Raw genomic sequence first — 16,601 nt, forward strand, 5'->3', positions numbered from 1 at the left:
TTTTCAAAACCAAAAGGATTTGCATTCATCGATATACTCACTCAGCTTTCTCTGGTTTGACGATGTAGTTTTCTTTCACTTCTTTTTTGTCTTCCTTTGTTTCTTCAGCCTAACAATACATCCAAATATTTTTAAAAGATGCAGGTCAAAGAGGTCTGTTTCTCTTTTATTAAATCATGTCTGTGATTTCTTTACCCAAGGAAAATTTAGTGGACAAGATGCATTATCAAGAGCGCAAAAGATTTATTAATATTAAGAATGGTCAGAATCCACAAGATTGGAAGGGTCAAAACAAAAGGTTAAGATATGTCAGGGATAGAAGGAATAGAACAATGTTTAGTAAGAAATAGGAGGCGATATATAAGGTACTGCAGGTGCTGGAATTTTGAGCAAAACACAAAGCGCTGGAGGAACTCAGCAGGTCAGGCAGCATCTGTGGAGAGGATGGGTAGATGATGTTACAGGTCAGGAGCTGTTTATTTCATATTTTATTTCATATTTCAGATACAGCGCGGAAACAGGCCTTTTCGGCCCACCAAGTCCGCACTGCCCAGCGATCCCCGCACATTAACACTATCCTACACACACTAGGGACAATTTTAAAAAAAATTACCCAGTCAATTAACCTACATACCTGTACGTCTTTAGAGTGTGGGAGGAAACCGAAGATCTCGGAGAAAACCCACGCAGGTCACGGGGAGAACGTACAAACTCCTTACAGTACAACACCAGTAGTCAGGATCGAACCTGAGTCTCCGGCGCTGCATTCGCTGTAAGGCAGCAACTCTACCGCTGCGCCACCGTGCCGCCTTATCAAGCGTTATCGTTGTCAAGTACTCTTGGTGCTTCCTCCATCATTTTGTGCTTCGTTGAAGAAAGGTCCCAACCCAAAACGCGCACATTTGCATTCCCTCCCCAGATACTGCCTGACCCGCTGAGTTCCTGCAGCACTTTTTGGTTTGTTGAAGAAGGATCCCAACCCAAAACAACGCCAATGCATTCCCTCCATGATACTGCCGAACCCACTGTGTTTTGCGAAGGAAGTAGGATGGCTGCTGAATTGGAAGTCTGGACAAAACCTCAGGGCGGGAAGAGATAGGTTGATCTGTGATACCCTGAGCATTCAGAATCAGTAACTTGCCTGTTGTAGCAAGGCCTGTGACAGAACAAGGCATCTAAATGTTGCTTGTCCATTCTCTCCATAGTTGCTGCCTGACCTGCTGAGTTACTCCAGCACCTTGTGTTTTATTTCACGCATTGTCGCGTTAGGCCGAAATGTTACATGTATTTAAACTTAATTAAATTACATTAATTTAATTTAATTTAATTAAACTTCTAATTTGCAAGGTAAGATATCAATCAATCAATCAATCCTAGTTTCTATAAAAAGTGGAACGAAATAGGAAATTGCAAAATTATGCTGGAGTTCTTATAAAAAGTATAATTTGTAATTTTATGATGAATTTGAGCACCTGGCCTGAAGATGTCCTAAATATCAATGAAACGTAAAATGATAATAATTCAAATTAACAGATGAGAAATTGCTTTCTATGAATATCTACATTTAATTTCAGCATTTCCTCCCTTAGAGCAGGGAGCCGCACCCAAAATGGTGGGTAATTGGAAAAGTGGAACTATGATATTGTGGGACAAACTCAGATTCACAACATTGTTGGATTTATAGACAATAGACAATGGGTGCAGGAGTAGGCCATTCGGCCCTTCGAGCCAGCACCACCATTCAATGTGATCATGGCTGATCATTCTCAATCAGTACCCCGTTCCTGCCTTCTCCCCATACCCCCTGACTCCGCTATCCTTAAGAGCTCTATCTAGCTCTCTCTTGAATGCATTCAGAGAATCGGCCTCCACTGCCTTCTGAGGCAGTGAATTCCACACCTTCACCACTCTCTGACTGAAAAGGTTTTTCCTCATCTCCGTTCTAAATGGCCTACCCCTTATTCTTAAACGGTGGCCCCTGATTCTGGACTCCCCCAATATGGGAACATGTTTCCTGCCTCTAACATGTCCAACCCCTTAATAATCTTATGTTTCGATAAGATCCCCTCTCATCCTTCTAAATTCCAGTGTATACAAGCCTAGCCGCTCCAGTCTTTCAACATATGACAGTCCCGCCATTCCGGGAATTAACCTAGTAAACCTACGCTGCACGCCCTCAATAGCAAGAATATCCTTCCTCAAATTTGGAGACCAAAACTGCACACAGTCCTCCAGGTGCGGTCTCACTAGGGCCTTATACAACTGCAGAAGGACCTCTTTGCTCCTATACTCAACTCCTCTTGTTATGAAGGCCAACATTCCATTGGCTTTCTTCACTGCCTGCTGTACCTGCATGCTTCCTTTCAGTGACTGATGCACTAGGACACCCAGATCTCGTTGTACGTCCCCTTTTGCTAACTTGACACCATTCAGATAATAATCTGCCTTCTTATTCTTACCACCAAAGTGGATAACCTCACACTTATCCACATTAAACTGCATCTACCATGCATCCGCCCACTCACACAATCTGCCCAAATCACCCTGCAACCTCATAGCAGCTTCCTCACAGCTCACACTACCGCCCAGCTTTGTATCATCTGCAAATTTGCTAATGGTACTTTTAATCCCTTCATCCAAGTCATTAATGTATATTGTAAATAGCTGCGGTCCCAGCACCGAGCCTTGTGGTACCCCACTTGTCACTGCCTGCCATTCTGAAAGGGACCCATTTATCCCCACTCTTTGCTTTCTGTCTGCCAACCAATTTTCTATCCATGTCAGTACCCTACCCCCAAAACCATGTGCTCTAAGTGAGTAACCGAGTGCAAGAAAGAAACACAAGTCTTTTCTTTTGTGGAATTCATTGCCACAGATGGCTGTGGAGCCTTTGGGTATTATCAAAGTGGAGATGAATAAGTTCTTGATTAGTAAGGGCAAGGAGAGGGTTCAATAGTTTCTTTATTCTCACGTATACCAAGGTACAGTGAAAACTTTTGTTTTACATACAGCTCAGCAAGACTATCGCCATACATGAACACAATCCTCCAGTTGGTATAAAATGTACAGAACAGCACACTGAGGCCGTTTTCAAGGGTCACCATTTTACCACCACTTTACAGTCCCAGATGCAGCTGGCCACAAAGGCCCATTGCACCAATCGCCTCCATTCGCCTTTCTACTTGCATGGCCCTCTTCACCCCTTGTTCCCCTGCCCCAGCTAATCTTGAGGGCGTGGAAGGTAAGACCCCACTGAGTGGGAAAGATAGATCAGCCATGTTTGAATGGTGGAGTGGACTCAATGGGCCGAATGGCTTAATTCTGCACCTATGTATTATGAATGCTTCAGGAGGATAGAAAATGCCACACATTACCTGGTAGCTCATCTGAACTTCTGGCAGTGGCGGAGTAGGAGAAGGTGGGTCAATCAGATCGGTCATATGGGCATTTGGGTTGTGTGGAATTAGCTTGAATTGCCCACCTTCCCGGCGTAGGTCCAGACCAAAGATATCAGATAAGAAATCGCTCTCCTCGGTGACAGCTCTCAGATCCGTCAGGTCTTCAGACGTCAGGGTGGACGGCCGAACCTTCCCCTCTCTCTCTCCAACCTCTCCACGCACCTCGTCGTGCGTTGGGTCCGGCATGTTAGCTAAGAGCTCAGTCACTTTAATCTTCTTGGCCCCCTCCACCAGGCTCCCCCCAAGGAAAGTGCTGTACATGACGCGGAAAAATCCACGGAAAACACTGAAGACAAAATGGGAGAACCCAATCAAAAGACTCCAATAGAAGGAGAACAAGGCCTTGGCCATATCTTTCATGGTCATCTTCTTCATTTTCTTCAGCTGTTTTTTGAGGCTTTTGGTTGTCAGCAGCTTCATGAGGATCATCACATTGCACCTGAGCGCCATTAAGGCGGATCTAATTGTCGTCATGGAGAAAAAACCTTCTCTAGGATCTTCTTCCTCGATTTTGTCCTTTTGAGTTTCTCCTTTACACACGGACCTCTCGTTAGAATCTGATTCCGAGATTTGTGCTGCCAGCTGCATTTCAAAGATCGTGTCTTCACAGAAGTTGACAAAGAGTTCCATCTTTTCTTTCTCTCCTCCTTCATTTACAACGTCAAAGATGAACTGCCTTTTGGACTCCTTCACTTGAGGCTTCTCCCACTGAGTCCGACTGGATTCACTGATCTCAAAGTACACTCTCTCGATTCGTTTGGCACTTCCCATAATCTCTATACGGCCGAGAAATGGCTGGAAATAGTGGAGAACGCTCTCTGCCAACTCCAGGAAGGTCTGCAGCCGTGTATCATGGGGCATGTGCTCGGATAAGTTGGTAAGTAGTACGGCGACATTGAAACCAATGTCCTTCGCTGGTTCATGAAACCTTTCAACAAACTCCTCATAATCCAGCATCTCGTTCTCATCTGTTTCCGCGCAAGAGAGTAAGAATTCGGTTTCCGACTGTGTGTAGTGCTTATGACTCTCCATGGCCTTCTGAAAGTCCCTCTTGGAGATCAAGCCTTTGCTATCGGGATCATATTCTTTGAATGCATCGGAAGAGGTCAGGTTCCTTAGCTTCAGGAACATGTCAAAGAATTTGAGAATCATCTCCACATTGTTTGAAGATTCCACCAACATATCCACCATCTGCTTCCCAATTGTCCCATTAACCACATTACCTGAAACAAATAATTTATGCAGCATTACATTTGGTCAGAGAGTCGTAAAGTCATACAGCGTGGAAACAGGCCATTCAGCCCAACTTGCCCACACCGACCATCATGCGCCCTATACCTTAATCCCACCCGCCTGTTCTTAGCCCATATCCATCTAAACCTATACTATACATGTACCTGTCTAAATGTTTCTTAAATGTTGCGATAGTACCTGGCCCATCCACTCACGGTCAAGCCCCTCTCAAAAGCAAAGATGGGTCCACCATCCTGAAGAGCAATGCGGACATCAATTCTAGATGGAGGGAGCACTTTGAAGATCTTCTAAATCAAACCGCCTCATTTGACAGGAATGTGATCAACAACATTCCAAAGCAGCCCGCTGACGACTCCCTAAGCAGATTAACATCACTTGAAGAGGTCAAGGAAGCCATCAAAATCTTGAAAAATAACAAGGCAGCTGGACTCGACGGAATACCAGCCGAGGTCTACATAATTGGAGGTAACCTGCTCCATTACCAACTGCATCAACTTCTCATCAAGATCTGGATAAATGAAGACATACCAGGAGACTTTAGAGACTCAGCAATCATTACCATCTACAAAAGGAAAGGCGATCGATCTGACTGCAGAAACTATCATGGAATATCCCTTCGCAACAGCAGGCAAGGTCCTCGCCCGCATCATGAACAACTGACTCAAGCCTTTAGCCAAGAAGATCCTTCCAGAGACACAAGCCGGTTTTAGACCATCACGTGGAACAGCCGACATGATCTTCACAATGCATCAAACACAAGAAAAATGTAGAACAACTTCACCCTTTGTACATGGCATTCATTGACCTCACTGAGGCATTTGACTCAAGTGAACTCTTATGGGACGTCCTTTCCACCTATGGATCTCCTGAAAAGTACATTCGAATCCTGAGACTCCTCCACAATGACATGCTTGCCACAGTCATGGTCAGCAACAGCAAGTGTGAGCCATTTCAAGTCAGATCAGGAGTGAAACAGGGATGCGTGATTGCCCCAACACTGGTCACCATCTTCATTGCAACACCCAACCACGTCATCAAGGATGACCTAACCCCAGGGATCAAAATTGTCGTGAACAGATGGCAGACTTTTCAATCTTGCCCATCTCAAGTCCAAGACTAAGACATCTACAAGACTAAGAGCTCCCTCATCGAATTCCAATAGGCAGACGACAACTGTGTTGCAGCTCTCTCAGAAAATCATCTGCAACAGATCCTGACTGCCTTCAACAGTGCACACACGAAACTTGGACTTACCATCAACTCCAAGAAGACGCAGGTTATCTACCAATCGTCACCAACCGAGACAAATCGGAAAGAACCGTCAACTTGGTGAAACAACCCTGGAAAATGTGGATCACTTTCCGTACTTTGGAAGTCACCTCTCCTCCAATGTCGACCTTGAAGACGAGATCCAACATCGTCTTAAGTGTGCTGGGACAGCTTTTGGACGTCTTCGAACGAGAGTCTTTCAAAATTGTGACATCCGAACAGACACCAAAATGTTTGTGCACATAGCAGTGGTGATTCCAACACTCCTGTATGCATCAGAAACCTGGACAACATACCAACGCCATCTGAAAACACTTGAAAAGTTCCAGCAACGGTGTCTTCAAAGCAGCTTAAATATCAGCTGGGAAGACAGAAGAACCAACGTCAGCGTGCTGAATGAAGCAAAAACATCAAGAATCGAAGCCTTCGTCATCAAGAACCAACTAAGATGGAGCGGTCATGTTGTTCGCATGGAAGATGAGCGTCTACCAAAGCAAACCTTCTACTCCCAGCTTAAAGAAGGCAAACGTAAAAGAGGCAGACAAAAGAAGAGATTCAAAGACGCCTTAAAAGCCAGCATGAAGAAATGTGAAATCGACATCGACAATTGGGAAACCAATGCCAAGGACAGCAAACTCTGGCGAACCATCATCCAAAACGGAACAGCGACCTTCGAAGCCAACAGATGTGCGGGATTAAAAGAAAAGAGAAGTAAACGGAAAGAGAGGCAGCAACAACCGAAGCCCGATCTGACATCTGGAATTACCTGCCCTGAATGCCAAAGAACTTTCAAAGCCTAGGATTGGACTCATAAGCCACCTGAGAGTTAATAAAAACAACGGAACGTAGACCATCATCGTCGACCTCGAGGGATAGCAACTCGACGATACACTGCAGATGGCTTCATTGTAATCATGTATGGTCTTTCCATTGACTGGATAGCACGCAACTAAAAAGCTTTACACTGTACCTTAGTACATGTGGCAATAAATAAAAAAGAGAATAAGCGGATAAATGAAACGAGCAAGCAGAATCAAGAGCAGACCTAAACAGGCAACCAAGGGCAACCTGCGGAGGAATTTCTTTAGTCAGAGGGTGGTGAATCTGTGGAATTCATTGCCACAGACGGCTGTGGAAGCCAAGCCAATGGATATTTTTAAGGCAAAGATTGACAGATTCTTGATTAGTACGGGTGTCAGGGGTTATGGGGAGAAGGCAAGAGAATGGGGTTGAGAGGGAAAGATAGATCAGCCATGATTGAATGGTGGAGTAGACTTGATGGGTCAAATGGCATAATTCTGCTCCAATAACTTATGAACTTATGAATGGTTTTGCACCTCATTTCATTGACCAGTCCCCACCTTCTAACATTGAAAGCAGCATCACCACCATGTCTTTCTGTAGATCCATTAGCTCCTTCAGCAGCTCAATCTGGCTGGAATCCTTGAAAAGAGAAGCAGATGCTTGAATAAATTATTTTTATTACACTGAAGTGTCAGAGGGTCATGGAAATATACAGCAGAGAAACAGGCCATTCAGGCCACTGATTCCTTGCAACCACTCAGACACCGATCCCGCATTAATTCCATTCCTTTAACATCCCCAAATTCTCACCAAAGTGGAGACCACGGGGGCGCTCCGACGCGGAGACGACGGGGGAGCTCCGACGTGGTGACCATGGGGGAGCTCCGACGTGGTGACCATGGGGGGAGCTCCGACGTGGAGACCACGGGGGAGCTCCGACGTGGTGATCATGGGGGGAGCTCCGACGTGGAGATGACGGGGGAGCTCCGGCGCGGAGACCACGGGGGAGCTCCGACGTGGTGATCATGGGGGGAGCTCCGACGTGGAGATGACGGGGGAGCTCCGGCGCGGAGACCACGGGGGAGCTCCGGTGCGGAGACCATGGGGGAGCTCCGACATGGAGTCCACGGGGGAGCTCCGACGTGGTGACCATGGGGGGAGCTCTGATGTGGAGACCACGGGGGTGCTCCGGCACGGAGACCACGGGGTAGCTCCGGCGTGGAGACCATGCAGGAGCATCCATAAGAACAGAAATGGCCGCATGCGACGGCAATAGCGCACTGCTACTAAGATATCAAACTCGGAAATAAAACTTGGAGAAGCTTTAAGCCTTATTTCTTAATGAATGGGCTTCAAGTGGGCTGAACGCCCTAGTGGGCTTGAAGAATCGCTTTCATAAGTGCGAATTTAAGTAAGTCGGAGAATGCCTGGAATGAAATTTTACTCTATTATGTCCCTTTATGTCCAGCTAAATTCTCCCTTGATTTTTAAGGTTCATTCTGCCCTTTGAAAGGTCAAGCTGCCCAAAGGCTGGTGCATGGCTCTGATTTGGGATCAATTCTAACATCCTTGTTCAGTTAGACTTTAGACTTTCGAGTTACAGCGCGGAAACAGGCCCTTTGGCCCACCAAGTCCGCGCTGACAAGCAATCACCCCGTACACTGGCACTATCCAACACACAAGGGAAAATTTACAATTTTACCCAAACCAATTAACCTACAAACCTGTACGTCTTTGTAAAGTGGGAAGAAACTGGAGCACCCAGACAAAAGCCACGCAGTCACGGGGAGAATGTACAAACTCCGTGCAGAGTTTGTATATTCTCTCTGTGACAGCCTACATCACTTACTTATAGTCAGGGCCAAACCCAGGTCGCTCGCGCTGTAAGGGAGAACCTCTGGTACATGGATAGGACAGGTTTAGAGTGACGGGCCAAATACAGGCAGGTGGGACTAGTGTAGATGGGACATGTTGGCCGCTGTGGGCAAGTTGGGCTGAGTGGACCCGTTTCCACTCTGTAAGTATCTATGATTCTACCGTTGCACCACTAGGCCACCCCAAAAGTTCAGCATTAACTCACCTGGGACAACTTCATCTGCATGTGGGCAAAGACATGAAGGAAGCCAACCACTGCGTCCCACAGCCGGCTGTGGGCCAGGCTCTGCTGGTTACCAGTGCATGGACCCTGTGGAATAGTAACGCATGATGAGTTCAATTGAAGTGTTAGGAGATATGAGGAACAGCAGATGCTGGCTTACGAAAAAAAGACACACATTGCTGGAGTAACACAGATAAGAGTAAGGTTGAAGGATTTTACTTAAGAATGGCATGTTCATAACGAGAGGAGTTGAGTAGAGGAGCAAAGAGGTCCTTCTGCCGTTGCACAGGGCCCTGGTGAGACCACACCTGGAGTATTGTGTGCAATTTTGGTCTCCTAATTTGAGGAAGGACATTATTGAGGGAGTGCAGTGGAGGTTCACAAGGTTAATTCCTGGGATGGCGGGACTGTCATATGATGAAAGAATGGAGCGACTGGGCGTATATTCACTGAACTTTAGAAGGATGAGAGGGGGTTTCTTATAGAAACATATAAAATTATTAAGGGATTGGACACGCTAGATGCAGGAAACGTGTTCCCGATGTTGGGGGAGTCCAGAACCAGGGGCCACAGTTTAAGAATAAGGGGGAGGCCATTTAGAACAGAGATGAGGAAATCCTTTTTCACACAGAGTTGTGAATTTATGGAATTCGCTGCCTCAGAAGGCTGTGGAGGCCGATTCATTGGATGCATTCAAAAGAGAGTTAAATGGAGCTCTGAGGGCTAGCGGAATCAAGGGATGTGGGGAGAAGGCAGGAATGGGGTACTGATTGTGGATGATTAGCCATGATCACATTGAATGGCAGTGCTGGCTCGAAGGGCCGAATGGCCTACTCCTGCACTATTGTCTATGTATCTTTGTATTGACTACCTAGATATTTGGAGCCAAACTGAGTTAGTAGATGAGAAGAGCAGGGTGGCAGAATAACAGGTTCAGAGTCCAATGCACTTCTCCTTTCTACATCTCTGGAGAACATGGATAGGTGACATTTCAGACACAGGATGCTTCAGGTTTGACAAGGGTCCTGACCCGAAACATCTATCCGTATTCTTCAGGGATGCTACGTGAACTGCAGTTACTTCAGCATTTCGTGTTTTTCCTTGGTAACCCAGCATCTGCAGTTCCTTGTTTTGACTTGATGTCTTTAATGTCTTTTTGACTTTAGAGTTACAGCGTGGAAACAAGCCCCCTTCGACCCTCAGAGTCCACGCTGACCAGCGATCACCCCATACACTGGCACCATCTTGCACGCAAGGGATAATTTACAATTTTACCCAAGCCAATTAACCGACAAACCTGTATGTCTTTGGAGTGTGTTTGAAAACTGGAGCACCTGGAGAAAACCCGCGTGGTCACAGGGAGAACGTGCAAACTCCACACAGGCAGCACCCATAGTCAGGATCAAACCCGGGTCTCAGATGCTGTGAGGCAGCAACTCTACTACTGCTCCACCGTGCCACCCCTTGCCATATCCTTCGATAAGCTGGAGTACAGTCCTGATTCTCCGATCTAACTCATTGCGGACATGGGACTTTTTCTCCTGAACTGTAATGCTTCAATGCTGAGAATCTGTCTCTTTGTCTTTGCTCTACCTTTTGTACGAGTTTGGCTTGATTGTATTGCAATCATATACTGGCATCTGTGAGCCTAGTTTTTGTTGTCCCATAGTTTAACTGTGCAAAGACGTCTTAGATTCTCATGTGGCATTGGGATTGAGTTTCTTGGTTAAACATTTACCTTGTATGTTTGTTAACGTAGATAGCTTGTTACTGAATATGGAGTTAGTTATTGTCCAATAGCATAAGTGTGAAAAGCAGTTTGGATACTACTTTGTCTTTGGGCTTGGTTTTCTTGGCTGAGCGCTTATTCTGCTGTGATAGAACAAGTACTTTATGTTTTAAAAGTGATTCATGTATGGCATTATCTGGTTTGATTGGATAGCATGCAAAATAAAGTTTTTCCCTGTGCTTCGGTACACGTGACAATAATAAACCAAAACCTAAATGGTCTTCTTCTGTGTTGCAAACTGTGCCACAGTCCCTTGAGCTGCTGGCAGAATCTTTGTATTTTCGGGAAGCCAACTTGCTTCAACTCTCAGATTTCATTCTTACCTCCTAGCCGGAAAGTTGTGGGTTCAATTTCCACACGGGAACTAGTTTATATTCAAGGCTTAAAATTCTGGGCACCAGGAGCAAATTTGGACGGCTCCTGCACGGTCACAGTGAGAACATGCAAACTCCACGCCGACAGCACGCCAGGTTTAGGATCAAACCCTTGAAGCCATGACAAAATGAATCGACAGCTTATCTCTGTTCCGCTCACCTTTAGACTTCAGAGATACAGCGTGGAAACTCTAATTCCAGCCCACTGAGACTGTGCCAACCAGCGCTCACCCTGTACACTAGTTCTACCCTACACACTAGGGACAATTTACAATTTACAGAAGCCAATTAACCTACAAACCCGCACGTCTTTGGAGTGTGGGAGGAAACCAGAGCACCTGGAGAAAACACACGTGGTCACAAGGAGAATGTGCAAACTCCGTACAGACAGCACCCGTGGGCAGGATCGAACCCCGGTCTCTGGTGCTGTAAGGCAGCAACTCTACCGTTGCGCCACCGTGCCACCTCGCAACAAATCTAATTTCTGGGAAGTGATGATGATTTTTCTTGATCGTACCTGAATATATTCTGTAAGTGTGTTGAACACCTGCTTTGCCACATTGATTGCCTTTGAGAAATTACGCTGTCCTTGTTCATCAATGATGTCCTTTGCAGAATAAAACCAATAGAAATCACTGATCGATTCCTGCAAGCAAAGAAACGTGGTGATTATTATGGACACCAACAGTTGAATGCCTTCAGAAGGTTGAATGCTGCTTCAGTATCTGCACAATTTCATGCTTATGCTTGGTGACTTGAGAGTCTGAGCCTGGGCAGGTTAGGACTTTAAATCCTTGGAGCACAGGAGAATGAGAGGTAATCTTGAAGAGGTGTATAAGATCATGAGAGGAACAGAAAAGGATAATGCACAGAGTCTTTACCCAGAGAACCAGAAACCAATCCGGAGCACATGTTTAAGGCGAAAAGGGAAAGATTTAAGAGGAATCTGAGAGGCAACGTTTTCATCCGAGAGGGGGAAGGGGAGGGGCAAAGGTGGTTGTATGGAACGTGCTGCTAGAGGGAGTAGTTGAAGCATATACTATAACAAGATTGAAAAGACATTTGGACAGGTACATGGATAGGAAAGGTATAGTGGGATATGGGCAATTTGCAGCCAGGTGGGACTAGTGTAGATGGGGCATGTTGGTTGGCAATTGTTATAGTTATAGGAGAATTAGGCCATTCGGCCCATCAAGTCTACTCCACCATTCAATCATGGCTGATCTATCTTTCCCTCTCAACCCCATTCTCCCGCCTTCTCCCTATAACCCCTGACACCCTTACTAATCGATGTTGGGTTGAAGGGCCTGTTTCTGTGCTATATGAGTCTGTGACTCTATGACTCTAAATCAGAGTAATTGATCTTCCCTGTAATTTTTAAACACTCGTACAAGTGTGCAGATTCATCATTTAATGTACTTCCATACAGTTTCTGCGGGCTGTGTTTCCCAACGTTTCAAAGGGGCATCCATCATACCAGTGCCCATGAAGAGCATAGTGACCTGCCTCAATGGTTACTTTCGGTTCCCATTTACATTCACCATGTGGTTCAAGAACCTGGAGGAACTGCAGAAGCTGGAATTCTGTGTGAAACTGAAAATGCTGGAGGAGCTAAACAGGTCAGGCAGCATTTCTGGAGGACATCGACGGGTGTCTTTTCGGGTCGAGAGGTTGGTTTTGGTTCGAAAGGGTGGTCTTGGCATGGATGCGTACTGAGGGGTCGGCATGGGCTTGGTGGGCTGAAAGGCCCTTTTCTGTGCTGTACTACTCCACGGCGCTGGGGTTTTCTTTGCTGCACTACTTGCAATGGTGCTTTCTCAGGAAGGGAAATTCTTGTTGCAGAGCTCACACCTGCACGTCGCCATGACTTGGTGCCATTGACTAAATGAATGTCCAAAGTCTGGTCCACACGCTGGATGTACTGGAACGCCCCTAATCCAGATAGGCCCAGCTAAGCCCAGGATGCTGCAGGGCCCCCTCCATTGCCCTCGACCAGCTCTGCCCACAAAATGAAGTCCCTCTCCTCGCCCGACTGCCTCTGTGTCCCAGGAGTGCCTCCTGCAGGCCACCTTGAAGGCACTGGAGGCAATACCCTGGTATGGTCTGGGACGCCATGATTTATCAAGATACCCCAGAATGGTGAGCCTCCTGCTTATTAAAGGAATGATCCTGATTGCCTTTACTTGTAACCTCACCCAACCTGTATAGGGTTGATTCAGACAAGCCTTAGCAATCTCCTGTTCCAGCCTCACCCTTCCATGCGTCAGGTTCGCTGCACATTCCTGACTTGCCCGAGCTCTTCTGCCCATCTAAACAATATTTTAGTATTCTGTTTAGTTTATTTTAATTTTAGAGACCACGCCAACCATCGATCCCCATTCACTAATTCTATCCTCCATTAGGGACAATTTACAGAAGCCAATTAACCTGCATACCCACAAGTCTTTGCAATGTGGGAGGAAACCAGAGCACACGGAGAAAACCCACAAGGTCGCAGAAAGTAAAAGCTCCATACAGAAAGCACCCAACGTCATGATGGAACTCGGTTCTCTGGCGCTGTAAAGCAGAAGTTCTACCCCTGCACCACTGTGCCTCCCTTATCAAGTTGTCATGTGGGCTCATATGTTTCAATGGGACATTATTGGCACGTTTAATTTAATTTAGTTTAGAGATACAGTGTGGAAACAGGCCTTTCGGCCCACTGAGTCCACACAGCCTACTAGTTCAATGTTATCCCAGCTTCCCACTCTTTACACACCAGGGTCAATGGTACTTTATTGACACATTTAGTTTAGAGATAGTGTGGAAACAGGCCTTTCGGCCCACTGAGTCCACACAGCCTACTAGTTCAATGTTATCCCAGCTTCCCACACTTTACACACCAGGGTCAATGGTTCAATGGTACTTTATTGGCACATTTAGTTTAGAGATAGTGTGGAAACAGGCCACCAACAGGCTACAAGTACCCCTTGCAGAAATAAGGAACTGCAGATGCTAGTTTACAAAAGAAGACATAGAATGCTGGAGTAACTCAGTGGGTCAGGCAGCATCTCAGGAGAACATGGATAGGAAGAAGGATCTCGTCCAGAAAGGTCACCTATCCACATTCTTCTGAGATACTATCTGACCCGCTGAGCAGCTCCAGCACCATGTGTCTTCTTTTAGTATCTCTTGACATTTTCTCATGATGCCTTCCTCACACATCAGCTCCCAGAAAAATTAAAGAAAACCATGAATTTCTCACGCACAGTACCTGAACTCTCAAGAGATAGTCCACAGTTGAGATGATGATGTTGACTGTTGTGTTGTTGCCCGTCTGAGTTCTCAGGTAGTTCTGGAAATCTTCAGACAAAAAAAAAGGTCAGAATGTAAAGAATGAACTACAATCCAAACCATTGTACACTGTACAGCTGCAGCTCTCTACACAGAGTCAGGCAGTGTGGAAACAAGGCCCTTTGGTCCAACTTTCCCACACTGACCAACATGTCTCATCTACACTAGTCCCACCTGCCTTCTTTTGGCCCATATCCCTCTAATCCCAATCTATCCACGTGCCCGTCTAATTGCTTCTTAAATGTTATAGAGAAACATAGAAAATACATGTAGGTGCAGGACGAGGCCATTTGGCCCTTCGAGCCAGCACCGCCACTCATTGTGATCATGACTGATCATCCACAATCAGTAACCTGTGCCTGCCTTCTCCCCATATCCCTTGATTCCGCTAGCCCCAAGAGCTCTATCTAACTCTCTTTTAAATTCATCCAATGAATTGGCCTCCACTGCCTTCTGTGGCAGAGAATTCCACAAATTCATAACTCTCTGGGTGAAAAAGTTTCTTCTCACCTCAGTTTTAAATGGCCTCCCCTTTATTCTTAGACTGTGGCCCCTGGTTCTGGACTCCCCCAACATTGGGAACATTTTTCCTGCAACTAGCTTGTCCAGTCCTTTTATAATTTTATAAGTTTCTATAAGATCCCCTCTCATCCTTCTAAATTCCAGTGAATACAAGCCCAGTCTTTCCAATCTTTCCTCATATGACAGTCCCGCCATTCCGAGGATCAACCTCGTAAACCTACGCAGCACTGCCTCAATAGCAAGGATGTAGTCTGCAACCTGCAACTTCCTAACAATCTAATCGCAGTTCACATTGCCACCCAGCTTTGTGTCATCTGCAAATTTGCTATTGTTACTTTTAATTCCATCATCCAAATCATTAATATATATGGTAAATAGTTGCGGCCCCAGCACCGAGCCTTGCGGCACTCCACTTGCCACTGCCTGCATTCTGAAAAAGACCCGTTTATTTCTACTCTGCTTCCTGTCTGCCAACTAATTCTCTATCCATGTCAATACCCTACCCCCTATACCATGTGCTCTAATTTTGCTCACTAAAGTCCTGTGTGGGACCTTATCAAAGGCTTTCTGAAAGTCCAGACACACTACATCCACTGGCTCTCCTTCATCCATTTTACTTGTCACATCCTCAAAAGATTCCAGATTAGTCAAGCATGATTTCCCCTTCATAAATCCATGTTGACTTGGGCCAATCCTTTTACTGCTATCCAAATGCACCATTATTACCTCTTGAATAATTGACTCCAGCATCTTCCCCACCACCGATGTCAGGCTAACTCGTCTATAATTCCCTGTTTTCTCTCTCACTCCTTTCTTGAAAAGTGGGATAACATTAGCTACCCTCCAATCCACAGGAACTGATCCTGAATCTATAGAACATTGGAAAATGAACACCAATGTGTCCACGATTTCTAGAGCCACCTCTTTGAGTACCCTGGGATGCACCCTGGGGATTTATCAGCCTTCAGTCCCATCAGTATACCCAATACTATTTATCGCCTAATGCAAATTTCTTTCAGTTCCTCTGTCTCCTTAGATCCACCATCCTCTAGTGCATCTGGGAGATAGTTTGTGTCTTCCTTAGTGAAGACAGAACCAAAGTAACTGTTCAAATCTTCTGCCATTTCCTTGTTCCCCATAATAATTTCACCTGTTTCTGCCTTCAAGGGACCCACATTTGTCTTTGCTAATCTTTTTTTCTTAACATACCTAAAGAAGCTTTTACTATCCTTCCTTATATTCTTGGCCAGCTTACCTTCGTACTTCATCTTTTCAGCCCTTTTTGTTACCTTTTGTTGTCCTTTGAAAGTTTCCCAATCCTCTGACTTCCTGCTACTCTTTGCTATGTTATACATCTTTTCTTTTAGTTTTATTCCGTCCCTAACTTCCCTTGTCAGCCACATTTGCTTCTTGCTCCCCTTAGAATCTTTCTTCCTCTTTGGAATGAAATGATCCTGCATTTTCTGGATTCTGCCCAGAAATTCTTGCCATTGCTGTTCCACCGTCATTCCTGTTAGGATCCTTTTCCAGTCGACCTTGGCCAGCTCATCTCTCATGCCTTCATAGTCCCCTTTGTTCAACTGCAACACTGACACTTCTGATTTAACCTTCTCCCTCTCAAATTGCCAATTAAAACTAATCATATTATGGTCACTATCTCCTAGCGGTTCCTTTACCTTGAGTTCCCTTATTAAATCTGG

General features: G+C 45.6%; 1 protein-coding gene across 4 annotated transcripts in view; it reads right to left on the bottom strand.

Annotated features, from left to right (window-relative positions):
* ryr2a (ryanodine receptor 2a (cardiac)) overlaps positions 1-16,601 on the bottom strand; it is a 423,773-nt gene that overhangs the window by 32,925 nt on the left and 374,247 nt on the right. For all 4 annotated transcript variants that reach the window (XM_078405073.1, XM_078405072.1, XM_078405071.1 and 1 more), the window contains 6 exons: positions 14,300-14,388; positions 11,564-11,692; positions 8,866-8,970; positions 7,343-7,424; positions 3,375-4,681; positions 42-109 (listed from right to left, as the gene is read on the bottom strand). In XM_078405073.1, coding sequence (XP_078261199.1) covers positions 42-109; positions 3,375-4,681; positions 7,343-7,424; positions 8,866-8,970; positions 11,564-11,692; positions 14,300-14,388 — 1,780 coding nt within the window. The remainder of the gene's footprint in view (positions 1-41; positions 110-3,374; positions 4,682-7,342; positions 7,425-8,865; positions 8,971-11,563; positions 11,693-14,299; positions 14,389-16,601) is intronic.

This window comes from Rhinoraja longicauda, chromosome 9 (assembly GCF_053455715.1).
Source record: "Rhinoraja longicauda isolate Sanriku21f chromosome 9, sRhiLon1.1, whole genome shotgun sequence".
Classification (NCBI taxonomy): domain Eukaryota; kingdom Metazoa; phylum Chordata; class Chondrichthyes; order Rajiformes; family Arhynchobatidae; genus Rhinoraja; species Rhinoraja longicauda.